At 41.1% G+C, this 19,947-nt stretch overlaps 1 protein-coding gene across 8 annotated transcripts in view; it reads left to right on the top strand.

Annotated features, from left to right (window-relative positions):
* Positions 1 to 19,947, top strand: part of LOC100488564 (dysferlin) — a 204,524-nt gene that overhangs the window by 145,550 nt on the left and 39,027 nt on the right. For all 8 annotated transcript variants that reach the window (XM_031895266.1, XM_031895263.1, XM_031895269.1 and 5 more), the window contains 6 exons: positions 10,106 to 10,204; positions 14,731 to 14,859; positions 17,425 to 17,580; positions 17,917 to 18,008; positions 18,857 to 19,027; positions 19,796 to 19,938. In XM_031895266.1, the coding sequence (XP_031751126.1) occupies positions 10,106 to 10,204; positions 14,731 to 14,859; positions 17,425 to 17,580; positions 17,917 to 18,008; positions 18,857 to 19,027; positions 19,796 to 19,938 (790 nt within the window). The remainder of the gene's footprint in view (positions 1 to 10,105; positions 10,205 to 14,730; positions 14,860 to 17,424; positions 17,581 to 17,916; positions 18,009 to 18,856; positions 19,028 to 19,795; positions 19,939 to 19,947) is intronic.

The raw sequence follows: 19,947 nt of genomic DNA, 5'->3' as shown, positions 1-19,947 counted from the left end.
AAGATATAGGTGCCCCCTTCCATCTAGTACATTCAGTTTCTTCCATTTTCAACAGTGGTTGATAGTTTAGTCTGTATATAGTCTCTGGGTCCTTGGGGAGTTTTACACCTAAATAAGTGATATATGATTCTTTCCACTCAAATTTAAAGTTTTCTCTAAGTTGCTGTAAGATGTTTTCTGGGATGTTTATGGGGAGTGCTTGTGTTTTAGTATCGTTGATTTTGTACCATGAAATTTTCTGAAATTCGCGTAGCGTACAAAGGAGATTGGGGAGAGTTATTGTTGGGTTGGTAAGTGTTAATATTATGTCATCTGCAAAAAGTCCAATCTTGTGTTGTTCTGAGAGGGTGTTTAGGCCTTTAATGTCGGGGTTGTTCCTTATCTTTTGGGCTAGTGGTTCTACCATCATTGCAAAAATTAGGGGTGAGAGTGGGCATCCCTGCCTTGTACCATTAGTGAGTGAGAAGGCGTCCGATAGGGTCCCTGATGTTTGCACTCTTGCTGTCGGTTGGGAGTATAGAGGTGTTATTGCTCTAAGGAATTTGTCCCCTATTCCAAAATGTTTCAATGTTTCTTGCATATAAGTCCAGTTTACCCTATCGAACGCCTTTTCTGCATCCAGTGATAACAATAGTGTTGGTGTTTTAGTTTGTTTTATGGTGTGAAGTAAGTTGTGGAATTTGCGAGTGTTATCTGACCCTTGTCTTTGTAGTACGAAGCCTACCTGATCTGTGTTCAGTAGGAATGGTAATACTTTGTTTAGTCTATCGGCTAATAATTTTGAATATATTTTGAGGTCGGTATTTAGGAGTGTTATTGGGCGAAAGTTTGCGCAGTTGTCAGTTGATTTTCCAGGTTTAGGGATGGTGACTATATTTGCTTGGAGGTATTCTGGGTTGACTACCCCACTGTCCATGATGTTTTGAAAGAGTGTAAGCATATGTGGATATAACTGTTTTGCAAATATCTTGTAGTAATTATTAGTAAATCCATCTGGGCCTGGGGCTTTTCCTTTCTTTAATTTTTTGATGACTGTTTTTATTTCTTCTTCAGTTATTGGTTGCTGTAGTAGTTCTAGCTGTGTTTGAGATGGGTGGGGGAGTTGTATTTCTTTTAGATAGTCTTTGATATGTTCAACTGTTGGTTTAGGGGTGTCGTTATTTGTGGCTAGATTATATAGTGTGGTGTAATATTTGGCAAATTCGTTAGCTATTTGTTTGGGGTCTATTACTTTCCCTTGGGGTGTGGATATATATTGTACTCTTGTTTGTGCTTGTTTTTCTTTAAGTTGGGCGGCTAGGAGTTTGTCTGCTTTATTTCCCTTGGTGTAGAATAGGTGTTTAAGCATCTTGAGCCTGTATGCTGTCTTAGCTGCTATATTTTCATTTAGTTTAAGTCTCGTTTCAGTTATCTCCCTTAGTGTTTGTTGGTTATGTTTCTGCTGCAGTTGTTGTTCTAGTGTTTTTAGTTTTGTTTCTAGTTGTGTTTGGGTTTCTGTCCTAGTTTTTTTGAGTGTTTTAGCTAGTGCTATCAACTCGCCTCTAAGGACTGCCTTATGTGCTAACCAAACTGTTTGAGGATTGCTATCTTCCGTTATATTATGTGTAAAGTATTGTTGGATGGCCTGTTCGATTTGGAGCTTATGTTCCTCTTTGAATAGTATACTATCGTTTAATCTCCATGGGAGTTTGGTATTGTTGTTGGGGGGGATTTCTATTCCTATCGGGGCATGGTCAGACCAGGTCCTTAATCCTATCCATGCTTTTGTGATTTGTGAGGATGTTTGGGGGTCTACCAAAAAAAGATCAATTCTGGTGTGGGTATGAAATCTTGGGGAGTAGTAGGTGTAGTCCCTAGCATTGGGATACTGTGCTCTCCAAACATCAATTAAACCGTGGGTGTGTAGTAGGTTTCTAAATATTTGTGACTGTTTAAGTTGTACCTTAGGTATAGGGGTTCCTGACCCTTTAGAGACATCTAGTAGTGGGTTGGGAGCTATATTGAAGTCTCCTGCCACTATGCATTTCCCTTGTTTATGGTAGAGTAATTTGGATAGCGTGGTGGAGATAAATTTGTTTTGGTTTCCGTTGGGAGCATAGATGTTGATTAAGGAGTATGTTGTGTTACCTATGTCTCCTATTACCATTAAATATCTACCCGCAGTATCTGCATGCATCTCTTTGAATCTGAATGGTACTTTAGAGTTTATCAGTATTGAGACTCCTTTTGTTTTTTTGTTGGAGTTTGCATGGTAGTTATGGGGAAAATATCTATTGTAGAATTTTGGGGGTTTTGTTTTGTTAAAGTGCGTTTCTTGGCAGAACAGTATATCTATTTTTGCCTTATAGGCGTCATTAAGGATTTGGTTGCGTTTGTTTGGGGAGTTTAGTCCCCTTGTATTTAGTGAGTATAATCGTACCATTTCAGTTCCGGAAATGCATGCTTTACTGACATTATTGCATAGTAAGTTTGTACATTTGAAAAATTATACCAAATATCTGTGCCATAGCAGTGTATGGTTGTATATGCCTTCCACTCCAAGAATTTTGATCAACTTATCAAAGAGTTGGAATATGATTTTATTATTTTAGGGATAATTGGATTTTTTTTTAAGCATTTATAGAAAATCCCTTTATAGGGGTGTATTCATTTAGCCATAGAGCATATCGCCCACAAAAGGTTGTAGAGGTTTTTAAAACCACAAAAAAAACCCTCCAAACTGCCAGATGATTTATTAAAACATCTAAAAAAAACACTAATTAAAAAAAACATGGAAAAATCAGAAAAAAACCCTCAAATTTTTTGTGTTTTTCAATGAATGAAGCATCCAAAAAATCGAATTTCCTTTAAAACCACGAATGCCAAAAAAAAGCACAAAAAAGAGGAAGAAATGCTAAATAATTTGAAAAATATGTTTTTTTGCGTTTTTTAACTTAATTTTTTTTTACATTTTTCACCTAATGAAGCGTCTGAAAAATCCGAAAAACTCATTTCCTCCCAAAAAAGGGAGACAGGGCAGCAGCCCATTGACTTCTATATGAGCGTGACTGCTTTTAGACGGGGAAGTTTTGGTTTTGACTAGTGATAAGCGAATCTGTCCCGTTTCACCATAAAATTCGCAAACTGATGAAAAATTCACAAATCGCATTTGTTGAGTGATTTTTTTTGTCTCCTGTGTCTTTTTTTGTTGTCGGCGCCTATATTTTGTCACCCACGTCTATTTTTTTGTCGCCAGTGCTTTTTTTACACAACCTCGCCTTTTTTTTTATGTGACTGCACCCAAAAAAATTCTGCACGACGAATTTTTCCGTGACGAATTTTGATGAAAGTTTCGCCACTGGTGAAATGTGGAAATTCGTTGCAAATCCATGCCTGCCGAAAAAATTCGCTTGTCACTAGTTTTGACGCTTAATAAATCATAAAAACATTGTGGGGGTTTTTGGCACGGAAAATGTTAGTTTTAGTGCAAAAAAAACCCCCACAAAATGTATAAAAAATACGAATTCCCCCCTTAGAATTTATCGAAATCCCAAACTGCCTCCAGGATTTGGTGCTGCCCCAGTTCTTTATAATGAAAATAGAAAAAGGGTAGAAATAAAAGTGTCAAAATGTTCTGTAAATAAAACCTTTTTCCAAAATTCTCCAAATCAGGAGAATTTGAATCAGATCAACCAATCACCGCAGGTAGCAGTCACTGACGCTGCCCTTTATATGTAACCCCCGCCCCGTTACTGCCGTATATTTCTACTACACGACCCCTCTCAGCACAATACAAAGCGCTTGCCAATAGCCATTAAAGCCTGAGCCTAATGATCACTTCCCCCATTGGCCGTTTCTCTCTCCCGTTGGAAGAGGCTCAGCATTTGGAGAGGACAAAGTGATTTTATGAGCCAGATTTTCAAGGGCGGCTCCTGTTTTTTTACTCCTTCTAAGTTTCTAACTCTTATCAGTTTGTTTTATTTCAGCAGTCGGGGAATTGCCAAAGCCAAGATTTTATTATGCAAAAGTTATGTCGGGGTATTCAGTAGTAAAGCGATCATTGAATGTGACATTTAGAGAGGAGCGTTTAAGGTAGCAAGTGTATTCGCTGGCTGATCGCTTCTCCTGTTTATAATTTCATTTATTGGTCTCACCCATAGGGTCCAAAACTATGGGCCTCAAAGTCACGGAGAGGGAATTGAAAGGTCAAGCTGAGGTCCAGTTTGGGCAGGGGTCCCCAACCTTTTTTACTTGTGAGCCACAGTCAAATGTAAAAAGACTTGGAGAGCAACACAAGCACCATAACAGTTCATGGAGGAGCCAAATAAGGGCTGTGATTGGCTATTAGGGGCCTCTATGCACCCTATCAGCTTACAGGGGCTTTATTTGGTAGGAAATCTTGTTTTTATTCAACCAAAACTTGCCCCCAAGTTAGGAATTCAAAAATAACTCCCTGGTTTGGGGGCACTGAGAGCAACATCCAAGGGGTTGGGGAGCAACATGTTGCCCTGAGCCACTGGTTGGGGATCACTGAGTTAGGGGTTAAATGCTTATTTGCTGTCAAACTTCTTTTGGGATTATGGGGCACATTTACTAAAATCCGATGTTTTCTGGGCTTACGATATGGTAAAAATTCGTAGTAACCGCGATCATTTCTGAAGTTCTAAAATGTCACGAAAATGCTTTTATCATTCGTACGAATTGCGTTCCGAAAGTCACAAATAGTTATGAGCAATTTTTTTCGCCAGGCATGGATTTGCAGCGAATTTCTGCATTGCGCCATTGGCAAATTGTTTAGCGAAACTTCAGTGAAAATTCGCTGCGGAAAAATTTGCACAAAAAAGAGGCGAGCGGGCAAAAAAACCACGGGCAACAAAAAAAATGCGGCTGACAAAAAAATCACGCAACAAAAGCGCTCCGCAAATTTTTTGCCGTTTCGCGAATTTTCTTGCCGCTTCGCTCATCACTAGTCACAAAATTTTTGTGCCAAAAAGTTTGTTAAACCACGAAAACCTTAATGGATTTGATGCCTTCCATGTCTGGCTTTGGAAGCCTTCTATAGGACTCAATGGGACTCGACAGATCAAACCTGGCGAAAAGATAGTCCCAAGGAAAGTTTAACCAAAGATTTAAAGAACTTCGAAACGTTCGTAGTCTTTGCACGAAATACGTACATTTCGAAGTTCGAAAACCACGAAAAACTCATGGAATTTTAACGAACTTTTCACATACATTCCAAAATGTTCTATAAGTCAAAAAAAAAAAGTTAGAAAAAATACGAAATGATCTCAAAATTGTTTAGCAAATGGGCCCCTATGTGTTGGTGTGTAATAAATCTGTAATTGTTTGTGATGGATGGAAATTCCGCATTGTTGACTTTTGTTGGAATCAGTTTGTTCGGGCCGTGAAATTCACCGACTTATGTGGCACTGTAATGGTTAAACACGGGTAATTCTAATTCCATCAGATCTGACGACGCCATATGGAACCCGATTCATCGATAAAGATGTTTACATCCCACGTTTATTTATAAGAGCTATTTCCGTGGGGACAAATGCCGGCGTCGGATCTTATTCGCATCTTTCTGGGATACATTGCATTAGGGTTCCTTCCCCCCAGATACAAACACTCTTGTTTACTCTGACTCGAAATAACGACTCCCAATTAGAAATGTGATTAAAGTAAATGAGAACAGATGAGGCCTAGGCGCTTACCAAACTTCCGTGAAACGCATTTCGCTCTTGGCGTGTATATATATTTTTGTGCCTGATTTCTATTTTTTGTTTAATAATACAAATATATAAGGGCATCATTACAGCTCTTTGATTGATACTTTGACCCGTGATAGAATGAACTAAAAGCAAACAGAGGTTTTACTGATGTTCTGCTCATTTCAAACCTTCTCCCGGTATTTGTGTGAGGTCCCAGGCAAACTGGTTCCAGCGGAGTTAATGACTGCAATAAGGTCTGAGCCTGATTAGTTGAGCCCTAAAGTAGGAATGTTTGAAAATACTGTATTACTGACCTAAACAGCTTCTCTTGCCTTGTGGCTGCAGAAGATACTTTGGGTAAGTCAACATACAAAGTTATTACTTTCTCTCGGCAACTCGTTGACTGCGGAATGTCCTGGGGCTGCCATGAAGGCTCACTGTGGCTTTCAGATTTTATGTCACGGGAGGAGTATGTTGAAAGGAAACAAGGAAAGTTAAAATGTAATTTATGGTAAACTCACATTAAAAACAATGTCTATTCAGGGCATTAATTTAAAGCCCGTATGGCCGGCTCAAAGAAGAAATCCAATAAGCCTCTATTAGATTTTCTCCATGAGGTCAGCGTGATGGAATTCTGTGGATTACTAAAATAGACATCATTACTAGCAGGAATGTTGCACGAATCCAGAGCAGAATCTCCCGTTTCTTGGTGCAGAAATGGAAAAATATACTGCCTGCTAGAATAGAGCTCTTACCAAATGAAGGAAAGTCGTCCGTCTACGTCTTTGTTTTAATATCCAAGAAGTTTTAGGCGAGGTCTTAATATCAACTTTCATTTGCAAGAGGCTCGTACACCGGGGCGGAAATTTAGAAACCTTTATTCCACATTAAGACATTAAAAAAACCACCTAACGCGTTTCGCCCCAACAGACTAAAGGCGCCCATACACTTGAAGATCTGCTTGCTTAGCCAGGTCGCCAAGCGAGTGGATCTTCATCCGATACGGGTGGGTGATATCGGGGAACATGTAGGCTAATTCGATTGATTGATTCAATTATAATGGCGGCAATGGGGCAGTCGGTTCGGGGACCGCATCAATGAGCCGATGCGGTCCCCGATCCGACTAAATCTTTTAACCTGCCCGATATCTGCCCAATTTGAGGCCAGATATCAGTCGGGCAGGCCCCTCATTCCTGCCCCTACACGGGCCGATAAGCTGCCAAATCGGTCCAAGGGACCCATATCAGCATCTACAATCGGCCCGTGTATGGCCACCTTTAATCATAGGCTCTTATCTTAAGTCTTTATCTTATCTTAAGTCCTAATAGTCTTATCTTTAGCCTTAATATCAATGCATTGGGAACAAGTAATTTAAATGAAGTTATCTCTACCCTATGTTTGTACTGAGAGCAACTACCATGTGCATAAAAGTAAAGGGGAAGAAAAATTGTGGCTCCCTGGTAACACAGTAGCCCATTTAATGATATATTAAAGATTCCATGTCGGTTTACTTGAACAATATACATTCTATAGTATTGTGTATAACAAATAGAGTTCTGCTTTAAAGATCTGGTTGGGCAGCTTGACCCTATCTAATGTTTGATGGTCAGGAACCAGCTCCTCTTTGCCAAACATTAGTGTCCAGGTCGTACTTACCCTCCAGGATATAAGGAGATCTGTCCAAGAGGAATAATGATAGTAGAAGCTCTAGTTGACCCAGACAGGGAACATTGAAGGTGATTGAAGAGCAGAAGTAAGTGGTAAGCCATGTGTCTAAGGTTTCATGATGGGTTCCCACCACCTCAACCTGGCACTGAGATGTACAAAATCAAAAATCTATTTCATGTCCAACATTGGCCATAATTATCCAATTGGAGGGTACTTTTGGAATCATTTGTGCTGCCTTTGGCATTCCACGATTTATGGTTTTTCTAACCAACATTGATTTTATACAGATTGTTGCTGTTTACATCCTGTTGTTGACTACCTTCTTACCAGTACGTACATAGAGATGCACCATAGAGAGTAAATATATCTATAGATTGCCCAGTTGCTATTGTACCCTCTTACATGTTATAGCTAGAGCCTCCAAATATTTTTTTATATCACAATATATGTATCTTGAGCCACTGGGAAAGCTTATGTGGAACTGCACCAAAAGGAGCAATAAATTTAGACGTATTTTGTTGGAATTCTATGGGCAATGTCTACAAGCGAGTTCATTTTTGGAGCGCTGGAAGGTTTTGTGGTTGCAGAACCTTCCCAATAAGTGCAATGCTTAAGAAATCACAGATAAAGCTTTGGAATGGCACGAGGGTTTTGTATTTAATTAAGAACATGTTTGTTAGATGGGATTTCTGGAAAATACAGTCCAAGACGAAAAATAAACACTTCTTCCAAAAAACGTGCAGCTCCTAATATGTTCCATTAAGAGCTTACGATGGGGATATAGATTAGGTTTCAGTGTCATTAAGAGGAATTGGGCTGCCGTCGTGGCTCAGAGGGCTGAGCATTTGGCTCTGGTGCTAGCGAGTGACATATGGGTGCAATTTAAAAGCCCCTTCATTCTGGTAACACCAAGTCCAAGTCCGTCTGTTCAGTCAACTGATTTAGGTATAAAAATCCGGCCAGGACTGGTAATGTTTGGGTGGTAGTGATGATGCCATTGGCAACCAGATGTTTCGGCCCGTTAATAACACAATGTCACGGTGTTGTACTTATTTTTATTAATTTAAAGAATTCTGGGAAACAATCCCAAAGAACTAAAAAAACTCCATTTACATGGGTTTATCCTATAGGCTAAAGTTCACCAACTGGGTTTTTAAAGCAGAATCCAGGATAATAGCTGATCAGATTCCCAACTACAGACCAGTTTTGCCATTCTTGGGGTTCACCAGCATAGCACCAGGTTTTCTGATGAACTTGGGCAGTGCCAGGAGTGGGGATACGCAAATATATCATTTAGGTTAAGGAGACCACCTCATACGTATGCAAATAAACAAAAGGAATTCTGGGAACTAATGCCAAATTCTATTTACATGGGTTTATCCTATAGGCTAAAGCTCACCCACTGGGTTTTTAAATCAGATTCCCAACTACAGACCAGTTTTGCCATTCTTGGGGTTCACCAGCATAGCACCAGGTTTTCTGATGAACTTGGGCAGTGCCAGGAGTGTGGATACTCAAATATATCATTTAGGTTAAGGAGACCACCTCATACGTATGCAAATAAACAAAAGGAATTCTGGGAACTAATGCCAAATTCTATTTACATGGGTTTATCCTATAGGCTAAAGCTCACCCACTGGGTTTTTAAATCAGATTCCCAACTACAGACCAGTTTTGCCATTCTTGGGGTTCACCAGCATAGCACCAGGTTTTCTGATGAACTTGGGCAGTGCCAGGAGTGTGGATACTCAAATATATCATTTAGGTTAAGGAGACCACCTCATACGTATGCAAATAAACAAAAGGAATTCTGGGAACTAATGCCAAATTCCATTTACATGGGTTTATCCTATAGGCTAAAGTTCACCCACTGGGTTTTTAAAGCAAAAGCCGGGATAATAGCTGACCAGATTCCCAACTACAGACCGGTTTCGCCCTTCTTGGGGCTTTTTGCTTTAAAAAACCTAGTGGCCTATAGGATAAACCCATGTAACAGCTCTTTGGGATTAGTTCCCAGAATTCATTGTGTTTATTTGCATACGTATGAAGCGTCTCCTCAACCCAAATGATCAGAACCTTGCACTACACTGATGAGCCCCAAGAAGGGCCAAAACTGGGCATCTGATCAGCTGTTATCTTGGCTTTTGCTTTAAACCCAGTGGGTGCGCTTTAGCCTATAGGATAAACTCATGTAAAGAGCTCTTTGGGATTAGTTCCCAGAATTCATTGTGTTTGTTTGTATTCGTATTAGGCATCTCCTCAACCCTAATGATTTATTCGCGTATCCACACTCCTGGCTCTCCCTAAGCTGATCAGAAAACCCTGCACTACACTGATGAGCCCCAAGAAGGGTGAAACCGGTCTGTAGTTGGGAATCTGATCAGCTATTATTGTGGCATCTCCCAGTGGGTGAGCTTTAGCCTATAGAATAAACCCATGTAAATGGGATTTTCTTGAAGCTCTTAGTTCCCAGAATTCCTTGTGTTGATTTGCATGTGTATGAGGTGGTCTCTCCAACCTTTTTGATTTATTAATGAATGTAAAGAAGATTATTCCGTTTATTTAGGCGCACAGGTATTATATTCTTGTATAATTTTAAACAATACATTCTCAGCCATATTTCCTGCTATTGTTCTTCTCCTTATTTATACGTCTTTATATAAAAAAATTGGTTTCTGGAAAGCAACACGGCCGGTGGTCTAATTCAATCTACAAGCTAGATAAATACGTAATTTTTGTCCCCACAGGAAGAAGAGTTCATTGATTGGTGGAGTAAGTTTTATGCTTCCATTGGGGAAAAAGAGAAATGTGGAACATACCTAGAGAAAGGCTTTGATACCTTGCAGGTAAGTCTTAGTACAGAGATTCCCCTCTACTAAGCACAATTCAGAAGGAACAGCCCCCTAAGTTTGCTCATAGCCTGTACAGAGAGATCCCATAAAACTATGGCAGCATAGGGATTCCCCTGTACTAAGCACAATTCAGCAGGAACAGCCCCCTAAGTTTGCTCATAGCCTGTACAGAGAGATCCCATAAAACTATGGCAGCATAGGGATTCCCCTGTACTAAGCACAATTCAGCAGGAACAGCCCCCTAAGTTTGCTCATAGCCTGTACAGAGAGATACCATAAAACTATGGCACATAGGGATTCCCCTGTACTAAGCACAATTCAGCAGGAACAGCCCCCTAAGTTTGCTCATAGCCTGTACAGAGAGATACCATAAAACTATGGCACATAGGGATTCCCCTGTACTAAGCACAGTTCAGCAGGAACAGCCCCCTAAGTTTGCTCATAGCCTGTACTGAGAGATCCCATAAAACTATGGCAGCATAGGGATTCCCCTGTACTAAGCACAATTCAGCAGGAACAGCCCCCTAAGTTTGCACATAGCCTGTACAGAGAGATACCATAAAACTATGGCACATAGGGATTCCCCTGTACTAAGCACAATTCAGCAGGAACAGCCCCCTAAGTTTGCTCATAGCCTGTACAGAGAGATACCATAAAACTATGTCACATAGGGATTCCCCTGTACTAAGCACAATTCAGCAGGAACAGCCCCCTAAGTTTGCGCATAGCCTGTACAGAGAGATACCATAAAACTATGGCACATAGGGATTCCCCTGTACTAAGCACAATTCAGCAGGAACAGCCCCCTAAGTTTGCTCATAGCCTGTACAGAGAGATACCATAAAACTATGGCAGCATAGGGATTCCCCTGTACTAAGCACAATTCAGCAGGAACAGCCCCCTAAGTTTGCTCATAGCCTGTACAGAGAGATACCATAAAACTATGGCACATAGGGATTCCCCTGTACTAAGCACAATTCAGCAGGAACAGCCCCCTAAGTTTGCTCATAGCCTGTACAGAGAGATACCATAAAACTATGGCACATAGGGATTCCCCTGTACTAAGCACAATTCAGCAGAAACAGTCTAATACCATACAACAATAGCACGTTAGGTATTCCCCCAGTAATAAAAATTTTTGAGCAGGAAGGTGCTATGCTTATAGCAGCCGTTTGAAAATCAAAGATAAATATATAAATATTTCCATGCCAATCTTTAATAGGTCCGCCCACATTTATTGCATTAAAAATCCAAAAGCTTACTAATTTAATTTATTTTCCACTCGTATTCCTCGACAGACCAATTTCTAGGCAACTCTAAAACTTATATAGATCCGTCACCTCATCTAGACCCTCCAGGGCGTCAAACCTAAATGGCGAGGCCTGGAGTTTGATCTGTGCCGAGAATAAATATGTGTGCAATCGTTACCTGGCGGTGTGTCTGGAGATTAAAAACAAAAAAAAATTATGAGTTTTAGGGAGAAATCTTTATAGGGGAACAAACCTGGAAATGAATCCAGAGATCGCAGAGTAAATTTCCCCAACATTTATTCTGGCATTTGGGTAGAAAAGTACAGCTTGATAATTACTCTATGGCTACTGCTTCGGGGGTCTTACCAGGGCAGTCTATTGTATTCTCTGGAAGCACTGTTACTCCTCTTTGGCTATGATGTAGAGAGTAATATTCTGAGACAATTTGCAATTGGTCTTCATTTTTTATTATTTGTAGTTTTTTAGTTATTTCATTTTCAGTTCAGCAGCTCTGCAGTCTGGCATTTCAGCAGCTATTTGGTTGCTAGGGTCTAAGTTATCTTAGCAACCAGGGAGTGGTTCGGATGAGAGACTGGTATATATATACTGTATATATAGCAGAGGGTCAGAATAGAAAAGATAGTATAAAAAGTAACAATAGAACTGTAGCCTCATTGAGCAATAGTTTTTTTGGTTGCTGGGGTCAGTTTAAAAACTACAAAGAGTTGGGAGAAGAAGGCAAATAAGAAAATAACAACAACCGAAAAGTCGCTTAGAATTGGCCATTCTGTAACATAATAAAACTTAACACAACACTTTTAAGAAACTTTTGTATGTTGGGTTTAGGAAAGGGACTGTTTTTGACAAAAAGATTGGGTAAAAAATAAACCCCACTGGGTGAGCTTTAGCCTATAGGATAAACCCATGTAAATGGGATTTTTTTTTAGGAGTTTGGAACTCATTCCCAGAATTCCTTTTGTTTATTTGTATCTGTATGAGGCAGTCTCCTCAACCTTAATGATTTGTTTGGTAAAAAATCAAAAAATCGTTGATTCCCAAACTATGCAGTAGAACTACGGTATCTAGCGGCCCAGTAGCAGAAGGCTGGGGTCTTATTGGGTCAAGTCCAAGCATGATGCAGTGCAGTAGTGCAGTAGTACCCAAGACCAAAACAGGACCTACAGGGAGTCTACAACATAGACGCCCAACTTGTAACTACCAACTTGTAGGTGGCACCTCCTGTTTTTACATGCACCTTCTGGTCTTGATGAGTCTTGAGACAGGGCCCCTATAGGTGGTCTTTTTGCCTCTTTGATCATTCCCAGTGTCGGACTGGCCCACCGCGACCCCAGGAAAACTCCTGGTGGGCCCAGGTCTTAGTGGGCCCTCTTGCTTCTAATTATTTAGCCCATTTCATGGTCATTCCCTATTTCTGTATGGGAAAAGGGAGGCTTGATAGATAGAAGAAGAGAGTATAGTATGTAGAGACTAGGATAAAAAAGAGTTTGAGGCAGGAGAGAAAGAATTAAAGTTTTGAGAGGCCCCTATAGGTGGTCTTTTGCCTCTGTGATCATTCCCAGTGTTGGACTGGCCCACCAGGATACCAGGAAAACTCCTGGTGGGCCCAGGTCTCAGTGGACCCTTTTGTTTCTAATTATTTAGCCCATTTCATGGTCATTCCCTATTTCTGTATGGGGAAAGGAAGCTTGATAGATAGAAGAAGAGAGTATAGTATGTAGAGAAAAGAGACTAGGAGAATATAGAGTTTGAGGGAGGAGAGAAGGAGTTAAAGTTTTGAGAGGCCCCTATAGGTGGTCTTTTTGCCTCTGTGAATATTTCCAGTGTTGGACTGGCCCACTGGGATACCAGGAAAACTCCTGGTGGGCCCATGTCTTAGTGAGTATAGTATGTAGAGAAAAGAGACTAGGATAATAAAGAGTTTGAGGGAGGAGAGAAGGAATGAAAGTTTCGAGAGTGGGCCCATGGTCCAGGGTTTTCTGGTGGGCTTCAGTCCGACACTGATCATTCCCAACATTCTTCAGCAACTGTTGAGTTAAATTCCTCAGCAAAACACTTCCATACCCCAGATGTCAACAGACCAAACATCCTTCTAGGGCTCTAAAGAGTTAAAAATGGGAAAGTAGCAGCGGTTAACCTTATGGAACCAGAAGTGCCTCTTAAGCACTGAACTCGCCAATGTTAGCGTGGGATCCCTGGGTGTTGTACCGTAGGCCCCTTGACCACACAGAGACAGATTTCAGCTTAATAGACTGCTTGGAGTACTTGCAGCAGCTGTACTATAGTTGGCATGGGAAAGGCTCTGGGCTCAGTGCACTCGAAATTAAGTATTAGAAAATAATAATAATTTGGCAGCGATGCAAATCTCTATATAGCAAAACTGCATGGAGAGGGGGCGGCAAGGCTAACTCACTACCAATATGATAGAAAATATTCATTTCCTCCGTTCCATGGATCGTAATGCAGCCGCTTTGCTCCTTCCTTGAACCATGTGTTCATTAAACTGCTCTTCGTTAGATGGTACGTGTTCATTACAAATATTTACTTAATGTCTCGGAGTCATGTTAAATGTCTATACCTTACAATGGGGTCTGTATCCTACGAGATTCACAAGAGCAGGGGGTGGCCCAGAGATTAGCCAAAAGCCCCCAAATGGTGTTGCCAGTGGTTCATTCTATAGTTGTAGAGGTTTCCCTAAGCCCCGCCCCCTGTTCTCCTGCAGATCTGGCTGGCTACTTGAAATAAAATGTAACAGTAGTCGCCTGTCCTCAGCCTGCCTCCTCCCAATCCCACAATCCCCTGCACACGTGATGTCACTAAGGAAAGGAACATCCCAGTGCAATGCATTGTGGGTTATGTAGTTCCTGCATGCTGTCTGTAAGCTGTGGGGAAGTTGTAACACCATTGGAACATCAGTGTTTTAGTCCCTCCTCCCCTGCCAGGATTTCAAATGATGCAGGAAGAGGAGAAATGTTTTGCAGCTGGATTCCAACATATAAAATGATATTTATTCCTACTTTTTGAAGGAACAGATTACAGGTATATTAGGGTTTTCTGTGTTTTGGCTTGGAAGCCGGGGTTCTGTTTTGGGTCCACTTATATTTTCTTGGTTCATGATAAAAAGTGATATAGAAGTAAATACAGAAACTAGACAGACTTACCTGGGCAAAAATGAATTCACACGTTGAACATTCAGTTGCACATTTGCTTCTATCCAATTCTGTGACTAACCCAAAAGCACTGGCTCTACAGGTACTGGACACAGAGCTAGAGAACATAGAGGATTACGAAGAACTCTCAGACTTTTGCCGAACCTTCAAACTGTACAGAGGAAAAACACAAGATGAGACAGAAGATCCCTCTGTGGTTGGAGAATTTAAGGTATGTTCCAACAAACAATGTTCTTTACATTTAGGTACCAACTATGGATATAAAGGGGTGGACAAATAATAATGGATGTGATTTAGCTGCACAGTTGCCTGAGAAATGGCTTCACCTTGCCTTGGGACTTAGAGGACACCATAGTCTCTTGAGTCACATAGGTGCTTTGGTGGGTTATATAGAGATTCCTGTACAACATTTTCCACCAAGGCCCATAGTCCTATATCTGTGCCACTAATAATTAAATTCCCCAAATTTGACTTGTAATGCAGCTTGCCCATGACTATTTAGACATAAGGTTCATTTCAGGATATTTGGAGACCTAAAGTCCATGTCAGGAAATTTGGAGACCTAAGGTCCATGTCAGGATATTTGGAGATGTAAGGATATTTGGAGATCTAAGGTCCATGTCAGGAAATTTGGAGATCTAAGGTCCATGTCAGGAAATTTGGAGACCTAAGGTCCATGTCAGAATATTTAGAAAACCAAGGGTCCATGTCAGGATATTTGAAGACCTAAGATCCATGTGAGGATATTTGGAGATGTCATGATATTTGAAGATCTAAAGTCCATGTCAGGAAATTTGGAGACCTAAGATCCATGTCAGGATATTTGGAGATGTCAGGATATTTGAAGATCTAAAGTCCATGTCAGAATATTTAGAAAACCTAGGGTCCATGTCAGGATATTTGAAGACCTAAGATCCATGTCAGGATATTTGGAGAAGTCAGGATATTTGAAGATCTAAAGTCCATGTCAGGAAATTTGGAGACCTAAGGTCCATGTCAGGATATTTGGAGACCTAAGGTCCATGTCAGGATATTTGGAGACCTAAGGTCCATGTCAGGATATTCAGAGACCTAAGGTCCATGTCAGGATATTTGGAGACCTAAGGTCCATGTCAGGATATTCGGAGACCTAAGGTCCATGTCAGGATATTTGGAGACCTAAGGTCCATGTCAGGATATTCGGAGACCTATGGTCCATGTCAGGATATTCGGAGACCTAAGGTCCATGGCAGGATATTTGGACACCTAAGGTCCATGTCAGGATATTGGGAGACCTAAGCTGACATCATAGAAAATAAGGGTGTAGATGTGGCAGCTGCGAAATCTTTTCATGCAACTCCACCCTCTAGACTTTGACTTCCTATGAAGCATTTTCCTGGGCTTAATAGAGACAATGTCATGGCCAGAGAAGTTATGAATGACTGGGCAAAGTCATTTCTGTCTCCCTACTCCACCTCTCAAATAAACCATCTTCCCTAGTAAAGTGATTGCCATAGCCAAGGTAATTTTTCCTTTCCATGACATCTCATAATGGTTTATACATTGCATGGTGTTTTTTTTTATAGTTCTTTATGAGAAATATTTCCAGGAATCCTGTCTTTTTTTTTTTGTCATATAGAGCCCGAGCCAACATCAGCACATTAATCTATTTTGTTTGTTAGGAACAATGCTCTGAAACCTCGGTAACATAATGGCGAATATTGCTCTTTATAGAAGGACACCAAATGAACCTAATCCTGTGATTACTGTCTGAGGTTTACTAGTTTAGAATTTGGGCAACTAACCGGGCTCCTGTAGGATAAATCATTGTTACATAATAATCCAATGAAACTTAGCAGAAGAGGAAATATATCAATAGAGCTTCTCTTAATAATTAATTATGCATGTAATGGAAATAGCAGCCCGCGACCATAAAAATCCAAGGGTTTTTTTGGCAGAAGGTAGAGTTTTTGTGGTTCCTTGAGTCCATAAGGGCTGGATCCCTTTCTATTGCTCATTAGAAGGAAAATATATTTCCAATTAACAAAACAAAGGCTTGTGGTAACATTAAGATTGGAAACATCCAGCTGAACACAGAAGATGTCTCACATACATCAACCAGACACAAAGCCAAGTACTTGTGATCTTTTCCCCATATTTCCACATTTATTGTATAGTCGGTGGAAATTAACTTGTTTTTTTGCTGTATAATTCATTGCCCATGGTCAGAATGGATTCCAGGAGATCTCCCTCTTGTCAAGGCTTCAGTGAGCTCTTTGTTCCACCCAACCTCACCTAAATTCCCTGAATTTGCTCTGAATTTCTTCCTCTAACCCAAAGCCCTGCAATTCCTTCCAGTCAAAATACAGTTTGATGTGCTCGTGAGAAGAGGCACCATCAAAAATCTTGATCTTTGGCTGTTTGGAACCAACCTTCTTAATAATCACCTCAAATGGCCTCCTTGTATGACCATCACCACCTTAGAAGGATCCAGAAAAAGTTCTGGTCGGACCCTACCTTGGGGAATTTTAAAATCCAGGTATAGCATTAGCAGAGACAGTCCCTCATGATCTTTAGAGAGGTGGTTCTACAGACCGTACGAATCACTTACAATATGTGAACGTTCTTGCAGATACTTGTGCTCATGTAAGCTAGTGCTGTGAGCCAATTTTCCAGTTGTTCCTACTGGGAAGCAAGTTGAAAGACCCTGTACATAACATTGTGATACATTTTTGGTGTAAGATTAAATCCTGGTTTATCTTTTACTTTCTGTCTTTTTATGTGCTATTGTCTCTAGGGATCCTTTAAAATCTATCCTCTTCCTGATGACCCATCAGTCCCCAGGCCAGCACCCCAGTTCCGCCAACTCCCTGCCAAAGGTCTTCAAGAGTGCCTCGTGCGTGTCTATATTGTTCGTGCTTTTGGTTTGCAGCCGAAAGACCCCAACGGCAAGGTGGGTAACATGTTACTTAGGGTCACCAAGCCACATACCTCTAATTTCAAGACTTATTCTAGCTCCTCCTTCTCCCTGCCTCCTCACTTTCTTTCTCTTTCCCCCAAAATTCTGTAAAGGTACAACTGTTTCAGTCTGTAGTTCTAAGTATGCCTAAGATGGCATTTGTCTGACTGCCAGCTATCCACAAGCCTCCCATATTATATTAGATATTATATTACTGTGATGTCAGACATGTTTAATTGTGCAATCCAGAAGAAGTGAGGATGTAATGCAATGAATAGAAAGAAATTGCGGAATAAAGTGTATTTCTATTGTACGTTACCCGTCTTCTAGTGTGATCCCTACGTGAAGATTTCCATTGGAAAGAAGTCATTAAATGATCAGGAACATTATATCCCTTGCACCTTGGAGCCTGTTTTTGGAAAGTAAGTGTAACTTTGCTGAAGATACGATCACAAGAGGTTGCATTATTACCGAGATATGGAAATATACCCCAGAAACGCCATATTCCTTTGGGTGATATTCCATGGGCAACACCCAGTAGCATTCATACAGACTATCCATTCAGCAATTAGTTTACAGAGGCCAAAAGCAGTTAGTATATTGAAAGGAAATGTCTGATTGGTTGCTTTGGGTTATTGGCCATAAGTCCGTACTGGATTAGTAGTTCTTTAAGTTTTATTCTTATTGGTACCCTTATTATCTGTCTCCAGTTTTCTTGCTTGAAGAGAATAGGCTTGCTTAGGCATAGCCGGTTTGTAAACAAGGCAGCTATGGACTCTCTTGAGTCTTGCTGTAACCATAATTCTAAGGACAAATAACCATCAATCTATGCACAATACACATCACAATATGCTCATTTGGCAACCTTGCCAATATGCCCACCTATAGCCCTGGGGCCAAACAATCAAATTAGAATGGCGGGCATAGTTACCATCAGACTGAGAATTGCATCAATGAGCCAATGAGGTCCCCGATCTGATGGAAACTCAAACCTGGCCAATCGAGAACTGGCCAATTTTAGGCCAGATATCAGTCGGGTAGGCCCATCAGTGGTTCCCATACATGGGCAGGTAAGCTGCTGAATTGGTCTGAAGATCCCGAATCGGCAGCTGAAGTCTGCCTGTGTATGGCCACCTTAATGTCCTTCAAAGTCCAAAGCGCAGATCCTCTTATCTACAGCACTAAAAGGATGAAAGTACCTCTAACACTTAATAATCAATAGTTTTTCATTTATATATTATACAAAATGTATGGGTTTCCTTTTTGGTAGAATGTTTGAGCTGACCTGCACCCTCCCTCTGGAGAAAGACCTGAAGGTCACACTCTATGATTATGACATGATTTCAAAAGATGAGAAGATTGGAGAGACGGTGATAGACCTGGAGAACCGTTTCCTCTCGAAATATGGAGCAAGATGTGGATTGCCTCAATCCTACTGCATGTAAGTACCCCAGGCTCCTTTAGGGATTGCCTCAATCCTACTGCATGTAAGTACCCCAGGCTCCTATAGGGATTGCCTCAATCCTACTGCATGTAAGTACCCCAGGCTCCTATAGGGATTGCCTCAATCCTACTGCATGTAAGTACCCCAGGCTCCTATAGGGATTGCCTCAATCCTACTGCATGTAAGTACCCCAGGCTCCTATAGGGATTGCCTCAATCCTACTGCATGTAAGTACCCCAGGCTCCTATAGGGATTGCCTCAACCCTACTGCATGTAAGTACCCCAGGCTCCTATAGGGATTGCCTCAATCCTACTGCATGTAAGTACCCCAGGCTCCTATAGGGATTGCCTCAATCCTACTGCATGTAAGTGCCCCAGGCTCCTATAGGGATTGCCTCAATCCTACTGCATGTAAGTACCCCAGGCTCCTATAGGGATTGCCTCAATCCTACTGCATGTAAGTACCCCAGGCTCCTATAGGGATTGCCTCAATCTGACTGCATGTAAGTACCCCAGGCTCCTATAGGGATTGCCTCAATCCTACTGCATGTAAGTACCCCAGGCTCTTATAGGGATTGCCTCAATCCTACTGCATGTAAGTACCCCAGGCTCCTATAGGGATCGCCTCAATCCTACTGTATGTAAGTACCCCAGCCTCAGGGTCAGACTGGGGGGTTCAGGGCCCAGAATGGGCCACTCTATAATATACTAAACGTTAACCTGAAGGTGAACCACCCCTTTAAAGTAACTGTTTTTGAATGGTAGATCTGGGCCAAACCAGTGGCGGGACCAACGGAAACCATCGGAACTTCTCAGAATCTTTGCGCAGCAGCGGAACTTCAAACCCCCTAACTTCAAAAACAACAGCATAATGTTCCGGAACCATGAGTACCATGTCTCTGAGCTGGGTAAGGTTC

The sequence above is a fragment of the Xenopus tropicalis genome, chromosome 1 (assembly GCF_000004195.4).
Source record: "Xenopus tropicalis strain Nigerian chromosome 1, UCB_Xtro_10.0, whole genome shotgun sequence".
Classification (NCBI taxonomy): Eukaryota; Metazoa; Chordata; class Amphibia; order Anura; family Pipidae; genus Xenopus; species Xenopus tropicalis.
Note: the sequence above shows the minus strand (reverse complement) of the source record. Positions and strands in the feature narration are given on the sequence as shown.